The following is a 17,421-nucleotide window of genomic DNA, read 5'->3' as shown; positions in this document are numbered from 1 at the left end:
GGCCAATTTTGGGTCATTTTGTGCCATTTTTAAGTCATTTTTGGTGGATTTGGCTCCATCCGCGCCCGTCCCGGGGGGGTCGCGCCCACTCTGGGCGGGGGGGAGGGGCGGCTTCCCCCTCCCCTCCCCCCTTTTTGCCCACCGTCACTTCCGGTTCGCGGCCACTTTAAGAGCCCCTTCCCCCCATTTTAGTTCCCCGCTCCCCCTCTCGGAAAATTTTGGGGTCTCCCGTGGGGGGGGGGGCACCCAAACCCCCCCTCCACTCCTCCACATGGTTCACTCCAGCCGCGCCTCCTCCGCCATTGAATGAATCAACTCCTCGGAGGGGGCGTGGCTTGAACACTCCCAGCCAATCCCCACTCGGTACTAAACCTCCAATCAATCAGCGCGCGGCGCGGGCGGGACTCGGGGCGGATCAAACCAATGGCGGCGCGGCGGGGAGGCGCGGCCTGGGCCCTTTTAAGGCGGCGCCGGGCGGGGGAGGCCCGAGCGCAGCGCGGAGATGTCGGCGAGTCATGACAGTCGGTGCGGTACCGGGGGGGGGGAGGGGCGCCGGTACCGCGGGGGGAGCGGGAGGAGGGGGGGAAATCGCGGCCCTTTAGCGGGGGGTGGGGGATCGGCGATTCCGCGCTGCCGCCGCGGTTTTCTGAGGGGAGCTTTGGGTCTTTTTCCCTTTTTGGCCTCGGTTTTGTTCTCCCCTCCCTTCCCCGCGTGGTTTTTGGGGGGATTTTCGCTTTTTTGCCGTTTTCTTCCGGGTTTTTTGTGCTTTTTTCTTCCTTCCCCCCCCTCCCCCGCCCACGTGGTCGGCCCGGCGTGCGCCTCCATTGTCCCGGCGGGCGTGATGACGTCATACGCGGCGCGCTGTCGGATTGGTCGGTTCATGAGGGTTTAAAACCGGATGTGGGCGGAGCTTTGCCCTGTGGCGACTTCCGGTGGCGCCGCGTGGTCGGGGAGCGGGCGGGACCGGGAGCGACTTCCGGTCACGTGGGAAGCGAACCGCGCGAATTTCGCGATTCGGCGGCGGTGACGCCACGGTGCCGAAGTGGTGACGTCACGGCGATGGTTTTCTCGGCAGATCTCGCGAGAGCGGCCCTGAGGGGATGGAGCCGGACGGGGTCATCGAGGTGAGGAACTGGGATGGACTGGGAAGGGTTAAATTGAACTGGGAGGGACTGGGAGGGAACGGGGAAGGATTAGAGTTAAACTGGGAGGGGTTGAATTAAACTGGGAGGGACTGGGATGAACTGGGAAGAGTTAAAAATCTACTGGGAGGGGTTAAAGTTAAACTGGGAGGGACTGGGAGGGAGCTGGGCCTTACTGGGAGGGACTGGGAGGGATTTAAAGGGAACTGGGATGGACTGGGAGGAGTCAGAGCCAAACTGGGACGAACTGGGATGGGCTAAAGTCAAACTGGGACGAACTGAGAGGGCTCCAAACCAAACTGGGTCAGACTGGGCTGCTCCAGTACTGGTTTGTACTGGTTTGTACTGGTTTGTACTGGTCTGTGGTGGTTTATACCAGTGCTTACTGGTTTGTACTGGTTCGGCAGGAGGTCTGTACTGGTTTGTGGGGGTCGGCACCGGTTTATACTGGTTTGTACTGGTTTTTGGGGGATCTGTAGTGGTTTAGGAGGGATCAGTGTTGGTTTCCATGGGGTTTTAGGGGGTCCTTGCTGGTTGCTATGGGTCTGCACTGGTGTGTGTCCATTCAGACCCACCCTTACTGGTCTGTACTGGTTTCCACTGGTGCAGAGCAACTGGCACGAGGTGGTGGACAGCTTCGACGAGATGAACCTGTCGGAGGCGCTGCTGCGCGGGATCTACGCCTACGGCTTCGAGAAACCCTCGGCCATCCAGCAGAGAGCCATCCTGCCCTGCATCAAAGGTGAGAGCCAGTACGGACCGGTATAGACCAGTATGGACCGGTATGGACCAGTACGGAGCAGTATAGACCAGTATGGACCAGTATAGACCAGTACAAACCAGTATAGACCAGTTCAGCTCAGGGCTCACTTGTACGTTCTTGTAACTCACCTGTGCTCACCTGTGCACACCTGGAACTCACCTGTCTGTGCATTCCCACACCTGGGACTCACCTGAGCACACCTGTGTGTGTTGGTGCTCACTTGTCTGTGAATTCACACTCCTCACCTGTGCACACCTGTGTGTGCATTGGCACAGCTGTGCTTATCTCTGTGTACCTGGATGTGCTTGTGCACCTGTAACTCACCTGTAACACATCTGGAACTCACCTTTACATACCTGGAACTCACCTGTAACTCACCTGTAATTCACCTGTAACACACCTGTAATACACCTGGAACTCACCTGTAATTCACTTGTAACACACCTGGAACTCACCTGTAACTCACCTGTAATTCACCTGTAACACACCTGGAACTCACCTGTAATTCACCTGTAATTCACCTTTACATAGCTGGAACTCACCTGGAACACACTTGTAACACACCTGGAACTCACCTGTCCATGCATTCACACACCTGTAACTCACCTCTATTAACTCCCCTGTGCTCACCTGGCTGTGCACACCTGCACTGACACACCTGTCTGTGTTTCCCTGTCGCAGGCTATGACGTCATCACGCAGGCGCAGTCAGGCACAGGTTAAGCCTGTGACACACTCACACCTGTGCACACCTGCACTGACACACCTGTCTGTGTTTCCCTGTCGCAGGCTATGACGTCATCGCGCAGGCGCAGTCGGGCACCGGTAAAACAGCCACGTTCGCCATCTCCATCCTGCAGCAGGTGGAGCTGGAGCTGAAAGCGACGCAGGCGCTGGTGCTGGCACCGACCCGGGAGCTGGCGCAGCAGGTACGGACCAGTATAAACCAGTATAAACCAGTATGGACCAGTATGGGGTGTTATATAGGGGTATAACCCACTGTAACCAGTATAACCAGTACAAACCAGTGTGAGCTCAAAGCGACGCAGGCGCTGGTGCTGGCGCCGACCCGGGAGCTGGCACAGCAGGTAAAAACCAGTATAAACCAGTAGGGACCAGTATAAACCGGTATGGACGGGTATGGAGTGTTATATAGGGATATAACCCACTGTAAGCAGTACAAACCAGTGTAACCCAGTATATCCCAGTATAACCATTACAGACCAGTATATCCCAGTATAACCCTCAAGTCCAAACTGGGGTAGATGTGTATAAATCAGTTAAATCCAATCTAAACCAGTATATCCCAGTATAATCACTTTAACCCCGTATATCCCAGTATAACAAACCAGTACAGACCAGTATAACCAGTATATCCCAGTATAACTCAGTATATTCCAGTATAACCCAGTATAAACCAGTATAACCATTACAGACCAGTATATCCCAGTATAACCATTACAGACCAGTATAACAAATTTAACCCAACATATCCCAGTGTAACCCCCCAGTATAACCCACCAGTACATCCCAGTATATCCCAGTATAATCCCTCAGCACAGACCAGTATAACCCAGTATATCCCAGTATAACCCCCCAGTACAAAACCAGTATATCCCAGTATAATCCTCCAGTATATCCCAGTACAGACCAGTATAACCCCCCAGTCCATCCCAGTACATCCCAATCCAAACTAGTATAACCTAGTATATCCCAGTATAACCTGCCAGTACAAAACCAGTATATCCCAGTATAACCCACCAGTCCATCCCAGTCCCTCCCAGTCCGTCCCAGTCCATCCCAGTTCATCCCAGTCCATCCCAGTATAACCCACCAGTATATCCCAGTATAACTCAGTCCCTCCCAGTCCATCCCGGTCCATCCCAGTCCATCCCAGTCCATCCCAGTATAACCCACCAGTATATCCCAGTATATCCCAGTCCCCGGCCGTCTGGGCAGGGCGCGGCGCCGTGGCCGCGGTCCCGAATCCGGCGGGGGCAGAGCCACCCATGGGTGCTCCCAGTTCATCCCAGTCCGGCTCCGTGCCCACACTGGTTCATGCCTGGGGGACACGCCCCCACCCCGCCCACGGTGACGTCATCAATGGTGACGTCATCGCCGGGCCAGGGCGGGAGGCGGGGCCAGGAAATGGGAAATAATCGGAATTTTGGGGGATTTTTTTGCAGGGTTTTTTTGGGGTTTTGGGGTGTTTCTTTAGGGGGGATTTTTGGGGAGGGATTTGGGGAAATTTTGGGGATTTTGGAGGTTTTTTTTGGGGGGTGTTTGGGTGTTTTTTAACAGAATTTTACCATTTTAAATGGGATTTGAGCAGGAGTTTTTTTGGGTTGCTGACGTCGCTGATGATGTAATATATGACATCACAGATCCAGAAGGTGGTGATGGCGCTCGGAGACTCCATGGGTGCCTGAAAAATGGGATTTTAATGTGACTTTTGATAATTTTAACATAATTTTAACATTTTTAATGGCATTTAAATGGGGTTTTTTGCACCAATGACGCCACTGATGGTGTAATATATGACGTCACCAATCCAGAAGGCGGTGGTGGCACTTGGGGACTCCATGGGCGCCTCAAAAACAACACTTTAATGTGATTTTTGACATATTTAACGCAATTTCGGTGTTTTTGATGACATTTGAGCGGGGTTTTTTGGGTTGCTGACCTCACTGATGATGTAATATATGACATCACAGATCCAGAAGGTGGTGATGGCGCTTGGGGACTACATGGGCGCCTCAGAAATGGGGATTTTAACGCGATTTTGGGCGTTTTTAATAGAATTTCACCATTTTTAATGGGATTTGAGCGGGGTTTTTTGGGTTGCTGACCTCGCTGATGATGTCACCGATGACGTCACAGATCCTGAAGGTGGTGATGGCGCTCGGGGACTCCATGGGCGCCTCAAAAACAACATTTTAATGCGATTTTTGACATATTTAACGTAATTTCGGTGTTTTTAATGATATTTGAGCGGGGTTTTTTGGGTTGCCGACCTCGCTGATGATGTCATTGATGACGTCACAGATCCAGAAGGTGGTGATGGCGCTCGGGGACCACATGGGCGCCTGAAAAATGGGATTTTAATGTGATTTTTGACATAAATAACGCAATTTCGGTGTTTTTGATGGCATTTGAGCGGGGTTTTTTGGGTTGCTGACCTCACTGATGATGTCACCGATGACGTCACAGATCCAGAAGGTGGTGATGGCGCTCGGGGACTACATGGGCGCCTCAGAAATGGGGATTTTAATGCGATTTTGGGTGTTTTCAATAGAATTTCACCATTTTTAACGATATTTGAGCGGGGTTTTTTGGGTTGCCGACCTCGCTGATGATGTCACCGATGACGTCACAGATCCAGAAGGTGGTGATGGCGCTCGGGGACTACATGGGCGCCTCGTGCCACGCCTGCATCGGCGGCACCAACGTGCGGGCCGAGGTGCAGAAGCTGCAGCTGGAGGCGCCGCACGTGGTGGTGGGCACGCCGGGCCGCGTCTTCGACATGCTCAACCGCAGATATCTCTGTAAGGGAGCTGAAAACGCACAAATTCACCCCAAAAACGGATTCCCCGACCCCAAAAACCCCAAAAACCACACCTGGCGGGGGAAAATCGGCCAAAAAACGGGGGAAAAGTGGCCAAAAATGGGAAAAAATTCAAATTAAAGTGGGGGTTTGGTTGGGCTCAACCACCGCTTTTTCTGTAAGGGAGCTGAAAACGCAGAAATTCACCCCAGAAATGGATTCCCCGACCCCAAAAACCCCAAAAACCACACCCGGGGGAGGAAATCGGCCAAAAAATGGGGGAAAAGTGGCCAAAAATGAGAAAAAATTCAATTTACAGTGGGGTCTGGGGGGGGGTTAAGTGTGTTGGGCTTTCCCATTTTTCAGGGGGGGAATTTGGTGAATTTGGGTCCCCCCCGCGATGAGCTGCCCTTGGATGGGTCCCAACGTTGGGATTTTCCAATCCAAATCTCCATTTTTGGTCGTTTTTCGCCGTTTTTTCACCGATTTTTTCGGGGTTTTTTGGGCTCTCCCATTTCTCGGGGTGAGGAATTTGGTGATTTTGGTGGATTTGGTGGATTTGGTGGATTTGGGTCCCCCCCGTGATGAGCTGCGTGTCACCTGACCCCGGGGCGGGGCCCCGGCCCCGCGTCCTGCCCGGCCCAGGCCCCGCCCCCGGGGGCTGATCCAACGCAACGGCTGAGGGGGGACCAAAAACGGCAAAATCCACCCCAAAAACGGGAAAATCCACCCCAAAAATACAACATTCACCCCAAAACCGGCAAAATCCACCCCAAAAACGGCTAAAACCACCCCAAAAATGGCAAAATTCACCCCAAAAACCCAAAAGCCACCCCAAAAATGGCAAAATCCACCCCAAAAACGGCAAAACCACCCCAAAAACGGCAAAAACCACCCCTAAAACCCCAAAAGCCACCCCAAAAACGGCAAAATCACCCCAAAAACGGCAAAATCCACCCCAAAAACGGGAAAATCCACCCCTAAAACGGGAAAATCCACCCCAAAAACGCCAAAAACCACAACAAAAACGGCAAAAACCACCCCAAAAACGGCAAAATCCACCCCAAAACCGGCAAAAAACACCCCAAAAACGCCAAAATCCACCCCAAAAATACAACATTCACCCCAAAACCACAACACTTCTGAAAATCCCAACTGCTTCCCAACACTCATCCCAAAAATCTGCCTTGGAACGCCAGAAAAAAATCAGAAATTTATCCTAAAAGACCCAAAATTTACCCCCGAAAATCAGAAAATCCACCCCAAAAATCAGCATTGGAACCCCCCCAAAAAAAAGAAGAAAAAAATTACCCCAAAAATCCCAAAAGTCATCCCAAAAATCCAATTTGGAACCAAAAAATTTGCCCCAAAAAAATCGACCTGGAACCCCGAAAATCCCAAATTTAACCCAAAAAACCAAAATTTAACCCCAAAGTTTATCCCAGAATTAGGGCTTGGAATCTCAAAAACCCAAAATCCCCCCAAAAATCTGCCCCCTTAAAAAATTACAAATATTACCCAAAAACCCCAAAATGGGTTGGAACTCCAGAAGTTTTAAAGTTCACCTGGAAAATCCCAAACCTTGTAAAAATCACAAATTTTCCCCAAAATTTGTCCCAAAATCTAACCCAGAACCCTGAAAAAATCACCAAAAATTCCCTGAATTTCTCCATTTTTCTCTCTAAAAAAGCCCAAAAAAACCTAAATTTTTTAGGTTTTCTCCAAAACCTTCTAAACTTTCCTTTTTTCCCCAAATTTTCCCGAAATGTCGTTTTTTAGCCCCGAAGTTCATCAAGATGTTCGTTCTGGACGAGGCTGACGAGATGCTGAGCCGCGGCTTCAAGGACCAGATCTACGACATCTTCCAGAAGCTGAGCGGGAACACGCAGGTGGGGGGACCCCAAATCGCCCAAAGTCACCCCAAAACCCAGCCCTGACTTTTGGGGCCGCTGGGGCAAAAAAACCCGGCCAAAATCGGCCCCAAAAGCCCAAAATTGGAGAAATTCACCCCAAACCCCAAAGCGGGGCCGGCGCGGCGCCCCCTGGTGGCCGCCATGGGTAAGGGCGGGCTTGGGGGGTTTATTTCCAATTTTTAATTTTTGGGGGAAATTTGGGAGTTTTTGGGGTTTTGGGAGGGGTTAAAAATCCTAAAAGCTTTAGGGAAAAATTGGGGGGTTTTTTGGGGTAATTATTGGGGTTTTTAGGATTTTGTGGATTTTTAAAAAAATTGTCGGGATTTTGGGAGGGGTTGAGGGTGGTTGGAAAATCAAAAAAAATTGGGTTAAATTTGGGGGTTTTTAGAGAAGCTTTTGGGGATTTTTATGGGGGAATTTGAGGGGGATTTTTGAGAATTTTTGGGAGAATTTTTGGGGGAATTTCTGAGAATTTTGTTGGGAACATTTTGGGGTCTATCAGATTTTCCAAATTAATTTTTTGGGGAGGGCTTTTAGGAATTTCGGGGTTTTTGAAGTCCTGGATAAATTTTTGTGTTCTGCTTTTGATTTTTTGGGAGAATTTGGGGATTTTTGGGGGCTTTGGGAAGGATTTTTGGCTCTTGGGTCCATTTTCCAGAACCTTTCTCAATTTTTAGGCTCTGCTCCATTTTTAGGAGGTTTTGGGGTCCCTTTCCTGATTTTCAGGGTCCTGACTCTGATTTTGGGGTCCCTGTCAGATTTTTGGGGTCTCTTTCCCCTTTTCTGAGGGTTCTAATTCCATTTTTGGGGCTATTTTCCCCGTTTTTTGGGCTATTTCTCCCATTTTTTTTGTATTTTCCCATTTTCCCCGTTTCTAACCCCGTTTTCGGGCCCCCAGGTGGTTCTGCTGTCGGCCCCCATATCTCTGGAGGTCACCAAGAAATAATGAAATTTTGGGTTATTTTCCCCATTTTTTTGGGCTATTTTCCCCATTTTTTTTTGTATTTCTCCCATTTTTTTTGTATTTTCCCGTTTTCCCCGTTTCTAACCCCGTTTTTGCCCCCCCAGGTGGTTCTGCTGTCGGCCACCATGCCCCTGGAGGTCACCAAGAAGTTTTGGGGTTCCCATACCCATTTTTTGGGTTATTTTCCCCATTTTTGGGGCTATTTTCCCCATTTTTTTTGTATTTTCCCCATTTTTTTCCCATTTTCCCCGTTTCTAACCCCGTTTTTGGCCCCCCAGGTGGTTCTGCTGTCGGCCACCATGCCCCTGGAGGTCAGCAAAAAATAATGAAATTTTGGGTTATTTTCCCCATTTTTTGGGCTATTTTCCCCATTTTTGGGGCTATTTCTCCCATTTTTTTTGTATTTTCCCATTTTCCCCGTTTCTAACCCCGTTTTTGCCCCCCAGGTGGTTCTGCTGTCGGCCACCATGCCCCTGGACGTGCTGGAGGTCACCAAGAAGTTCATGCGGGACCCGATCCGGATCCTGGTGAAGAAGGAGGAGCTGACGCTGGAGGGGATCCGGCAGTTCTACATCAACGTCGAGAGGGAGGTGGGATTGGGGCAAATTCCGGGGGTTTTGGGGTTGGGGATTTTTTAGGAGTTTTCAGGGATTTTTTAGGAATTTTCAGGGATTTTTTGGGATTTTTGTGGGAATTTTCAGGGATTTTTTGGGATTTTTTAGGAATTTTCAGGGATTTTTTTGGGGATTTTTTTTTTGAATTTTCAGGGATTTTTTGGGATTTTTTTAGGAATTTTCAGGGATTTTTTTGGGATTTTTTTGGGAATTTTTGAGTTTTTTCAGGGGATTTTTTGGGTAATTTTGGGGATTTTTTGGGGGGTTTTTCGGGGAATTTTTCAGGATTTTCAGTAATTGGTGATTGGGCCCGTTTGGGGTGATTTTGGGTCCATTTTTGGGTGATTTTGGGTGTTTTCCATGTACAGTTTGTGGATTTGTGGTTGGGCCCATTTGGGGTGATTTTGGGCCCATTTTGGGTCCATTTTTGGGTGATTTTTGGTCATTTCCATGTACGGTTTCAAGATTTGTGGTTGTTCCCATTTTGGGCCCATTTTGGGTGATGTTGTGATTTGGGGTCCATTTTTGGGGTGATATGGGATGATTTTGGGCCCATTTTGGGTGCTTTTGGGTCCATTTTTGGGTGATTTTAGGGTGATTTTGGGTGATTTGGGGTGTTTTTGGGTCCATTTTTGGGTGTTTTTGGGCCCATTTTTGGGTGTTTTTGGGTGATTTCCGCGCACGGGTTGTGGATTTGGGGTTGTTCCCATTTTGGGTCCATTTTTGGGTGATTTTGGGTCCATTTTTGGGTCCATTTTTGGGTCCATTTTGGGTGTTTTTGGGCGGTTTCCTTGCACGGGTTGTGGATTTGGGGTTGTTCCCATATTGGGTGTTTTTGGGTCCATTTTTGGGGTGATTTTGGGTCCATTTTTGGGTGTTTTTGGGATGATTTTGGGTGATTCCCACGCACGGGCTGTGGATTTGGGGTTGTTCCCATTTTTGGGCCCATTTTGGGGTGTTTTTGGTTAATTTTGGGTCATTCCCACGCACGGGTTGTGGATTTGGGGTTGTTCCCATTTTTGGGCCCATTTTGGGGTGTTTTTGGTTAATTTTGGGTCATTCCCACGCACGGGCTGTGGATTTGGGGTTGTTCCCATTTTTGGGATGTTTTTGGGTCCATTTTTGGTTAATTTTGGGTCATTTCCATGCACGGGCTGTGGATTTGGGGTTGCCCCCCCCCGTGGCCCCCCCGCAGTGCCCCCGTGCCAGAGCAGCCCCTCCCCCCCCGGACCATGGGCTGCCCCTCCCCCCGTGGGAGCGGCCCCTGAGCGGGGGGGACAGAGACCGGGTTTGGGGGAAATTCGGGAGGTTTGGGGAAATTCGGGTTTGTTTGGGGCATTTTGGGGGAAATTTGGGTTTGTTTGGGGCAGTTTGGGTCAGTTTGGGAGGTTTGGTTCAGTTTTGGGTTATTTTAGGCCCATTTTGGGGAGTTTTGGGTCACTCGGGGTGACTCAGGGTCACTCAGCGCTCACTCAGGGGTCACTAAGGGTCATTCAGTGGTCACTCAGGGGTCACTCAGGGTCACTCAGGGTCACTCAGTGGTCACTCACTGGTCACTCTCCGGCCAGGAGTGGAAGCTGGACACGCTGTGTGACCTCAGGGTCAGTTATTGACCATTGGTCACTCAGTGGTCACTCAGGGTCAGTCAGTGGTCATCTCTGTGTCCAGGAGTGGAAGCTGGACACGCTGTGTGACCCCAGGGTCACTCAGTGGTCACTCAGGGTCACTCAGTGGTCACTCAGTGGTCACTCAGGGGTCACTCAGTGGTCATTCCCTGGCCAGGAGTGGAAGCTGGACACGCTGTGTGACCCCAGGGTCACTCAGGGGTCACTCAGGGGTCACTCAGTGGTCACTCACTGGTCATCTGTCCGGCCAGGAGTGGAAGCTGGACACGCTGTGTGACCTGTACGAGACGCTGACCATCACCCAGGCCGTCATCTTCATCAACACCCGGCGCAAGGTGGACTGGCTGACCGAGAAAATGCACGCGAGGGACTTCACTGTGTCCGCTATGGTCAGTGTGGTCACTCATGGTCATTTGGGGTCACTCATGGTCATTGATGGTCATCTGGGGTCAGTCATGGTCAGTTATGGTCAGTTATGGTCACTGGCTGACCGAGAAAATGCATGCGAGGGATTTCACTGTGTCTGCAATGGTCAGTGATGGTCATCCATGGTCATCTGGGGTCACTCAGGGTCATTGATGGTCATCTGGGGTCACCAGGGGTCAGTCATGGTCAGTTATGGTCAGTTATGGTCACTGGCTGACCGAGAAAATGCACGCGAGGGATTTCACTGTGTCAGCTATGGTCAGTGTGGTCACTCAATGGTCATCTGGGGTCACTCATGGTCAGTCATGGTCAGTTATGGTCAGTTATGGTCACTGGCTGACCGAGAAAATGCACGCGAGGGACTTCACTGTGTCTGCAATGGTCAGTGTGGTCACTCATGGTCATCTGGGGTCAGCTGGGGCCAGTAATGGTCACTCATGGTCAGTTATGGGGTCAGCGGTCACTGGCTGACCGAGAAAATGCACGCGAGGGATTTCACTGTGTCTGCAATGGTCAGTGATGGTCACTCAATGGTCATCTGGGGTCACTCATGGTCACTCATGGCCAGTTATGGTCAGTTATGGGGTCAGCGGTCACTGGCTGACCGAGAAAATGCACGCGAGGGACTTTACTGTGTCCGCCATGGTCAGTGATGGTCACTCATGGTCAGTTATGGTCAGTCATGGTCAGTCATGGTCACTTATGGTCAGTTATGGTCAGTCATGGGGTCAGTGGTCACTGGCTGACCGAGAAAATGCACGCCAGGGATTTCACTGTGTCTGCTATGGTCAGTGTGGTCACTCATGGTCACTCATGGTCAGTTATGGTCAGTTATGGTCAGTCATGGGGTCAGCGGTCACTGGCTGACTGAGAAAATGCACGCCAGGGACTTCACTGTGTCTGCAATGGTCAGTGATGGTCACTCAATGGTCATCCGTGGTCATCTGGGGTCAGCTGAGGTCAGCCATGGTCAGTTATGGTCACTGGCTGACCGAGAAAATGCATGCGAGGGACTTCACTGTGTTAGCCATGGTCAGTGATGGTCACTCATGGTCAGTGTGGTCAGTAATGGTCAGTTATGGTCACTCATGGTCACTCATGGTCAGTTATGGTCAGTCATGGTCAGTTATGGTCACTCATGGTCACTCATGGTCAGTTATGGTCAGTCATGGTCAGTTATGGTCAGTCATGGGGTCAGCAGTCACTGGCTGACCGAGAAAATGCACGCCAGGGATTTCACCGTGTCCGCAATGGTCAGTGTGGTCACTCAATGGTCAGCTGGGGTCACTCATGGGGTCACTCATGGTCAGTCATGGGGTCACTCATGGGGTCACTCGTGGTCACTCCCGGTCAGTACTGGGGTCATCAGGGGTCAGTGATGCTCAGTGGTCACTGCCAAATTTTTGAGGTTCAAAAGGTCAAAATTAAAAATTTTAGAGGAAAATTGCAAATTTAAATAAGGAGGAGGGGCTTACAGGTTGTGGGCGTGGCCTGGGTGGGGGCGTGGTTAATGGGTGGGGTTGGGGAAAATCCCAAATTTTGGGAGGTTTTGGGATTTAAAATGGGAAAGTTTGGGAAAAAATCAGAATTTTAAGGGAGAGGGAGGAGTTTGTGGGTTGGGGGCGTGGCTTAGGATGGGGGCGTGGCCTGCGGTGACCCCGCCCCTTTGGCAGCACGGGGACATGGACCAGAAGGAGCGTGACGTCATCATGAGGGAGTTCCGGTCGGGCTCCAGCCGAGTGCTGATAACGACGGACCTGCTGGTCAGTGCTGCCCCTCCCCCCTCCCCCTGAGTGACCGACTGACCAACTGACCCCTCCCCACCCCCCGAAATTCCAGCCTCGAAATCCCCAAAAAAATCCCCAAAAAATTCCCCCCAAAATTTCAAAATTTGGGGGTTTTTATTAAAAACTTGGGGTCCTGCCCTTCCCCCACCCCTGAGAATGTCCGACCACAAAATCCCCAAAAATTCCCCTCAAAAATTCAAAATTCGGGGTATTTTAATAAAATTTGGCGTCCTACCCCCCTTAATTAAAATCCATTTTGCTCCCATTTTCTCCCCAAAATCCCCCAAAATTTTCGGGTTTTTTCCCCCCTCCCCCATTTCTCATCCCCTCCCCCATTTTTCTGCCCCTCCCCCTCCTTCTTTTTTTCCCCTCCCCCACCCCATTAAAACCCCAAATTTCCCTCCCATTTTCTTTCACCAAAACCTCAAAAATTTCGGGTTTTTTTTTCTCCCTCCCCCCTCCCCCATTTTTCTGCCCCTCCCCCATTTTTCTGCCCCCTCCCCCACCCCCATATTTCCCATTTCATTCCCATTTTTCTCTCCCAAACCCCCAAAAATTCGGGGTTTTTGTTGCCCCACCCCCCTTCCTAAGCCCCGCCCCCATTTTTCTGCCCCTCCCCTATTTTTCTGCCCCTCCCCCACCCCCATATTTCCCATTTCATTCCCATTTTTCTCTCCCAAACCCCCCAAAATTCGGGTTTTTTTTGCCCCACCCCCCTTCCTAAGCCCCGCCCCCATTTTTCTGCCCCTCCCCCTTCCTCGTGGGCCCCTCCCCCACCCCCGTTTAACCCCTCCCCCGCCGTCGCAGGCCCGCGGCATCGACGTCCAGCAGGTGTCGCTGGTGATCAACTACGACCTGCCCACCAACCGCGAGAACTACATCCACAGGCAGGGGCGGGGCCTAAACACGGGGGGCGGGGCTCAAAATAAGGGGGGCGGGGCCTAAAATAAGGTGGAGGGGCTGGGGAGTGGGGGACGGGCGAAAAAACCCCGAAGTTTTGGGGGTTTTGGGTGGGAAAATGAGAAAGAAATTGGGTTTTATGGGGAGGGGAGGGGCTTGAAAAGAGGGGGAGGGGCTGAGGAATGGGGGAGGGGCTGAGGAAATGGGGGAGGGGCTCTGGAGTGGGGGAGGGGCGAAAAAACCCCGAAGTTTTGGGGGTTTTGGGTGGGAAAATGAGAAATAAATTGGGTTTTCTGGGGAGGGGGAGGGGCCTGAAAAGAGGGGGAGGGGCTGAGGAAATGGGAGAGGGGCTGAGGAAATAGGGGAGGGGCTCTGGAATGGGGGAGGGATGAAAAAACCCAAAGGTTTTGGAGGTTTTGGGTGGGAAAATGAGAAATAAATTGGGTTTTATGGGAAGGGGGAGGGGCTTGAAGAGTGAGGGAGGGGCTTAGGAAATGAGGGAGGGGCAAAAAAACCCCGAAGTTTTGGGGTTTTCAGGGAAAAAACGTGAGGAAAAAAAAGCGATTGAAGGGATTGGGGAGAGGTGGGGAGAAAAAAAAAAACAAAACAACCAAAAATTCCAGATTTTCCACCAAAATTTTCACTCATTTTTCATTATTTTAAATGACAATTTTTTACCAAATTTGTCTCTCGGAATCTGCATTTTTTGGCAGTTCTTTCCCTCAGTTATCGTAGATTTTCTGAGAATTTTTTTGAGATTTTCCCCCATAAATCTCCAAATTCTAACCCATTTTTTTGCCTTTTGAATCTAAAATTTTTACCAATTTCTCCCCTAAAAACTCAAAATTTCTTCCCATAAATCTCCAAATTCTAACCCATTTTTTGCCTTTTGAATCTGAGATTTTTACCAATTTTTCCACTAAAAACTCAAAATTTTAAACTAAAATTTCCACAAAAAAATACAATTTTTTTCCTGAATTTTCCATTACATTTCCCACTAAAAATCCCAATTTTTTACCAACATTTCCCCCCAAAAAAACCCAATTTTTGAGCGAATTTTTAGGAATTTTTCTTTTACAAACCCCCCACTTTATCACCAATATCTTTGCCCAAAATTGTGATTTTTTGCCCCGTTCAGGATCGGGCGCGGGGGCCGCTTCGGCCGCAAGGGCGTGGCCATCAACATGGTGACGGAGGAGGACAAACGGACGCTGCGGGACATCGAGACCTTCTACAACACGGCCATCGAGGAGATGCCGCTCAACGTGGCCGACCTCATTTGAATATGCGGGCCCCGCCCACTCACCGAGCTCCGCCCCCTTCCCCCTTTTTTCCCAATTTTTTTCCAATTTTTTTCCCACTTTTTTCTATGTTTTTATTCAATTTTTTCTGAATTTTCCTGGGTTTTTATCCCAATTTTTTCTTTCTTTTTTTCCCAGTTTTTTTCCTTTTTTTCCCACTTTTTTCTATGTTTTTATTCAATTTTTTCTGACTTTTTCCTGGGGTTTTTACCCAATTTTTCTTCCTTTTTTTGCCAGTTTTTTTTCCTTCTTTCCCCCAGATTTCTACCCTTTTTTCTCATTTTTATTTACCTTTTTTATTTTCTATGTCTTTTTTCCTAGATTTTTTTTCCCTTCTTTCTAACTTTTTTCCCTTTTTAAAAAGCGTTTTCCGTTTTTTTTGGATTTTTTTCCCCCATTTTGTTTTCTATTTTCTTTCTGAACTGTATTTATTTTTTTCTGTTTTTTATTTTTTTCTGAATTTTTTTTTTAATTTTTTTACCATTTTTTTCCAGAATTATTTCCGTTATTTTCTGTGTTTTTTCCCATTTTTTGCTGATGTTTTTTCCCCCTCTTTTTCCCCTTTTTTTTATTTTTTCTGGGTTTTTTTTCAGTATTTTTCTGATCCCTCTGATGGTTTTTTCCCTTTTCCCCCACTTTTTAAAGGTCATTTTTATGGATTTTTAAAAAATGGTGCTTTCCCCTGATCCCTTCCCCCACTCACCTTTATTCCCTCATTTTCCTGGATTTTTAAAAGAATTTTTCCACTTTTTTAGGGTCATTTTTACTAATTTTGGGGCTGCTTTTACCCCTACCCTTTCCCCCACATTTTCCCCCAAAATTTCCCATTTTCACCCAATTTTTTGGGACTTTTAGGGCTGATTTTCCTATTTCCCTTCCCCTCCTTTTTTCCCAACTTTTAATCTCATATTTTTCATGAATTTCCCCAAATTCTGGGGTATTTTAATCCCCCTTTTCTCCTTTTTTAGGTCAATTTTAGGGTTTTTTCCCAAAAATCGTCACGTTTTTAAACGGTCCAAACCCCCCCCTTTTTCCTTCATTTTTACCTCAATTTTTTAGGTCAAAAAGTCACTTTTTTGGGATTTGGGGGAAAATCCCCTTTCCCACCCATTTTTTCCTCTTTTTTTCCCTTTTTTGGGTTTTTTGGGGAAATTTTTGGATTTCTTTTTAGGATTTTAAAATTTTTTATTATGTTTTTTGTATTATTTTTAAGTTTTTGGGTTTTTTTTTTTTTTTGGATAAACGTCACTTTTTGGGGGTTTCCCACCCTGCCCTTCACCCCTTCCCCACCCCCCTTTTGTAACGTTTATTTATTCAAATAAAAGCGATTTTGGGACAAAAAGAAATTTAAATTTATTCAAATTTCAGGAAAGGCACAGGTGGGAGGAAAGTAGGGAGGGCCAGGGAAAATTTTGGGGCTTTTGAAGCCAAAATTTCGAACCAAATTTTGGTAAAAAACATCCTAAAATCCTCTAAAAAATTATAATTTTGGGGTTTAACCCCTAAAATTCACCCCAAATTCAACTCCTTGAGCCCCTGGGACCCCAAAATTTGGGTTGTGGACCATCTGAGACCCCCAAAATTCATCTGGGACCCCAAAATCGAGGCTGACCCTCCCCAAATTCGGCTTCTGGACACTCAGAGACCACCAAAAATCAACACGGGAGCCCCAAAATCCGCCTGAGCCCCCCAAAAATGAACTCCAGACAGGTGAGAGTCCTCGGATTTATTGACTGGATCCTCTGAGACCCCCAAAATTCATCTGAGACCCCAAAATCGGGGCTGAACCTCCCCAAATTCGGCTCCTGGACTCTCTTAGGACCCCAAAACTTCACATCAGGACCCCCAAATCCCCCCAGAGACCCCAAATTCCCCCCAAATCGAGGCACTGGGACCCCAAATTTTGCTCCTGGACCATCTGAGACCCCTCAAAATCCATCTGAGCTCCCCAAAATCCCCCCAAATTCGGCTCCTTAAATCCCTGGGATCCCCAAATTCAGATCTCAACCCCCAAAATCCACGTCAGCACCAACAAATTTGGGTCTGAGCCCCCCAAATTTTGTCTCCTCACCCCTCGAGCGCCGCCGCCACGGCCGCCCGGAGCCTCCTGCCCTGCTCGGTGTCCGCGGAGGGGCTCGGGGGGCCGGAGTGGGGGCAGAACTCGGGGAAATCGGGGCAGAACTCGGGGAAATCGGGGCAGAACTCGGGGAAATCGGGGCAGAACTCGCCGTTCCCGGGACAGAACTCGCCGTTCCCGGGGCTCCCGGGGCCCGGGGGGCTGCCGGGGGGCAGGGGGTCCCCGCGCAGCTGGCACAGGTTGTGCAGGAGGACGCAGCTCAGCACCAGCGTGCGCACGAACCGCGGCTCGGCGTCGTTGCGGTGCCCGAGGCAGCGCCAGCGGCCCCGCAGCCTCCGCAGGGCGGCCTGGGCGGAGCGAACGGCG

The 17,421-nt window shown here is 49.5% G+C and overlaps 1 protein-coding gene across 2 annotated transcripts; it reads left to right on the top strand.

Moving 5' to 3' along the window:
- The first annotated feature begins 389 nt into the window (after nucleotides 1-389).
- Nucleotides 390-16,423, top strand: EIF4A1 (eukaryotic translation initiation factor 4A1). 2 transcript variants are annotated; one of them, XM_074531448.1, is made up of 12 exons: nucleotides 390-525; nucleotides 1,076-1,124; nucleotides 1,752-1,884; nucleotides 2,694-2,794; nucleotides 2,954-2,992; nucleotides 5,281-5,449; nucleotides 7,228-7,337; nucleotides 8,772-8,915; nucleotides 10,816-10,953; nucleotides 12,664-12,753; nucleotides 13,585-13,664; nucleotides 14,816-16,423. In XM_074531448.1, the coding sequence occupies exons 1-12, from the start codon at nucleotides 503-505 to the stop codon at nucleotides 14,958-14,960; spliced, it is 1,221 nt and encodes a 406-aa protein (XP_074387549.1). In that variant the 5' UTR covers nucleotides 390-502; the 3' UTR covers nucleotides 14,961-16,423. The 2 variants fall into 2 exon arrangements, with proteins under 2 accessions (XP_074387549.1, XP_074387548.1); XM_074531447.1 differs by lacking the exon at nucleotides 2,954-2,992 and having other exon boundaries at nucleotides 391-525; nucleotides 2,694-2,833.
- Nucleotides 16,424-17,421: the final 998 nt, after the last annotated feature.

The sequence above is a fragment of the Zonotrichia albicollis genome, chromosome 36 (genome assembly GCF_047830755.1).
Source record: "Zonotrichia albicollis isolate bZonAlb1 chromosome 36, bZonAlb1.hap1, whole genome shotgun sequence".
NCBI lineage: Eukaryota > Metazoa > Chordata > Aves > Passeriformes > Passerellidae > Zonotrichia > Zonotrichia albicollis.
This window is presented reverse-complemented; position numbering and strand designations above follow the sequence as displayed.

Bases quoted from the DNA above. Each gene is read 5' to 3' on its own strand.
- EIF4A1 (XM_074531448.1), top strand. From the start codon at position 503: ATGTCGGCGAGTCATGACAGTCG. The intron at 526-1,075 runs GTGCGGTACCGG...TTTTCTCGGCAG, and splicing joins TCGGCGAGTCATGACAGTCG to ATCTCGCGAGAGCGGCCCTG. The intron at 2,795-2,953 runs GCGCTGGTGCTG...AAAGCGACGCAG, and splicing joins TGGAGCTGAAAGCGACGCAG to GCGCTGGTGCTGGCGCCGAC.